At 51.6% G+C, this 1566-nt stretch overlaps 1 protein-coding gene across 1 annotated transcript; it reads left to right on the plus strand.

Moving 5' to 3' along the window:
* Positions 1-466: 466 nt before the first annotated feature.
* Positions 467-1300, plus strand: LOC119292200 (putative lipid-binding protein At4g00165). The gene has a single exon (XM_037571031.1). The coding sequence runs from the start codon at positions 545-547 to the stop codon at positions 989-991; it is 447 nt and encodes a 148-aa protein (XP_037426928.1). The 5' UTR covers positions 467-544; the 3' UTR covers positions 992-1300.
* Positions 1301-1566: the final 266 nt, after the last annotated feature.

Below are 1566 nucleotides of genomic sequence, written 5' to 3' on the forward strand. Positions count from 1 at the left end.
TCTGCTAAGCTTACTTCCCTCTGGGGTCAACTGTTACTACACATGCATATATGTGCCACTCTGCATACGATCAGCTCACCGTTTCACTGCATGCATGTTATTACAGCTCGTGCTTACACTTTCCTGAGCACCTAATTGACTTCTGTTATGGCTTGAGCTATCTCCCATGCATGTGTAAAGACACAAAACGTACACATGGGAGTATCTACATATTTGAGATTTCGGTGCACATATGGACGATGCGATGTGAGCCACGTATTCCTGTCCTTCACTAGGTTCCAACGGGGCTCTTAATGTGCCAGCTAGGAGTGGTGTGACCCCCTTCTTCACATGCATGCATGCATGCATGCAAGGCCCATGCAGCGCAGGGTACCCTACACCGGCCGTCACCAACCAAATCACATGCGTGCGTGATACACATATACACGCCGTCTCCGGCCGGGCTATATAAACCACCCACACCTTGCTAGCTTCCTTCATTAGACCTACTAAACCCTCCTAGCTCACTCTCGCCAGCACTAGCTAGCTAGCTTAGCCGGCAGCAATGGCGTCCAGGACCTCGGCGGCGTGCCTGCTGGCGCTGCTGGTGGCCAGCACGTTCCTGGCCGGCGACGCGTGCAACAGCTGCAAGCACCACACCCCTCCCCCGGCGTCCCCGTCCCCGCCCCCGCCAGCGCCTGCTACCCCGACGCCATGCCCGCCACCGCCGTCATCGGGCGGCACGGGGTACTGCCCCACGGACACACTGAAGCTGGGCGCCTGCGCCAACGTGCTGGGCCTAGTGAGCGCGGGCGTCGGCACCGCCCCCAGCGGCGGCGGCGACAAGTGCTGCAGCCTCCTCGGCGGCCTGGCCGACCTTGAGGCCGCCGTGTGCCTCTGCACCGCGCTCAAGGCCAACGTCCTCGGCATCGTCCTCAACATCCCCATCAAGCTCAGCCTCCTCCTCAACTACTGCGGCAAGACCGCCCCCAAGGGCTTCCAGTGCGCTTAATTCATCAGCAAATCGTCCATCACTCAGCGCATGCATGCATCGTCAGTGCATCCGTTATTTTAGTTGTTCATTCCAAATTTGATTTCATCATGCAATAATATATCGGTCGGTTGTTAAGTAGTTTTTCTTGCGTGTGTTAATTTATATGCACTGGTTTGGTGAGATTAATTTGTCTTAGTTTGGCTGTGTCGTACTACAAGAGATACATACGATTGGGTGTGCGTGTGTGAATGAACAGTAATTTGATTAAGCATGTGTAACACTTGTATTTGTTTGATGAAATGTAATTTGCAGAATATTCATTCATTAGTCGCTGCGGATTTCCAATAGCATTTATCTGTTATGTACATTACGTGGTACTCCAACACAAGCTTATTTCATTTCATGAATGAATTTGATGCCGGTTTCATCCTTTTGTCCGAAAAGCACAATAAGCTTGTTTGATGCAAGTGTATGTCCAATGGGATGTTGAATGGTCGTGGCCCATGTCCTGGAGAAGATAGTGTATATGTAGTACGGTATCAGCTTCTTTTTTTGAATAGTCTGGATTGCTTATCGCTAGTATGTACCAATGC

This window comes from Triticum dicoccoides, chromosome 4B (genome assembly GCF_002162155.2).
Source record: "Triticum dicoccoides isolate Atlit2015 ecotype Zavitan chromosome 4B, WEW_v2.0, whole genome shotgun sequence".
In the NCBI taxonomy this organism is placed as follows: domain Eukaryota; kingdom Viridiplantae; phylum Streptophyta; class Magnoliopsida; order Poales; family Poaceae; genus Triticum; species Triticum dicoccoides.

Bases quoted from the DNA above. Each gene is read 5' to 3' on its own strand.
- LOC119292200 (XM_037571031.1), top strand. From the start codon at position 545: ATGGCGTCCAGGACCTCGGCGGCGTGCCTGCTGGCGCTGCTGGTGGCC.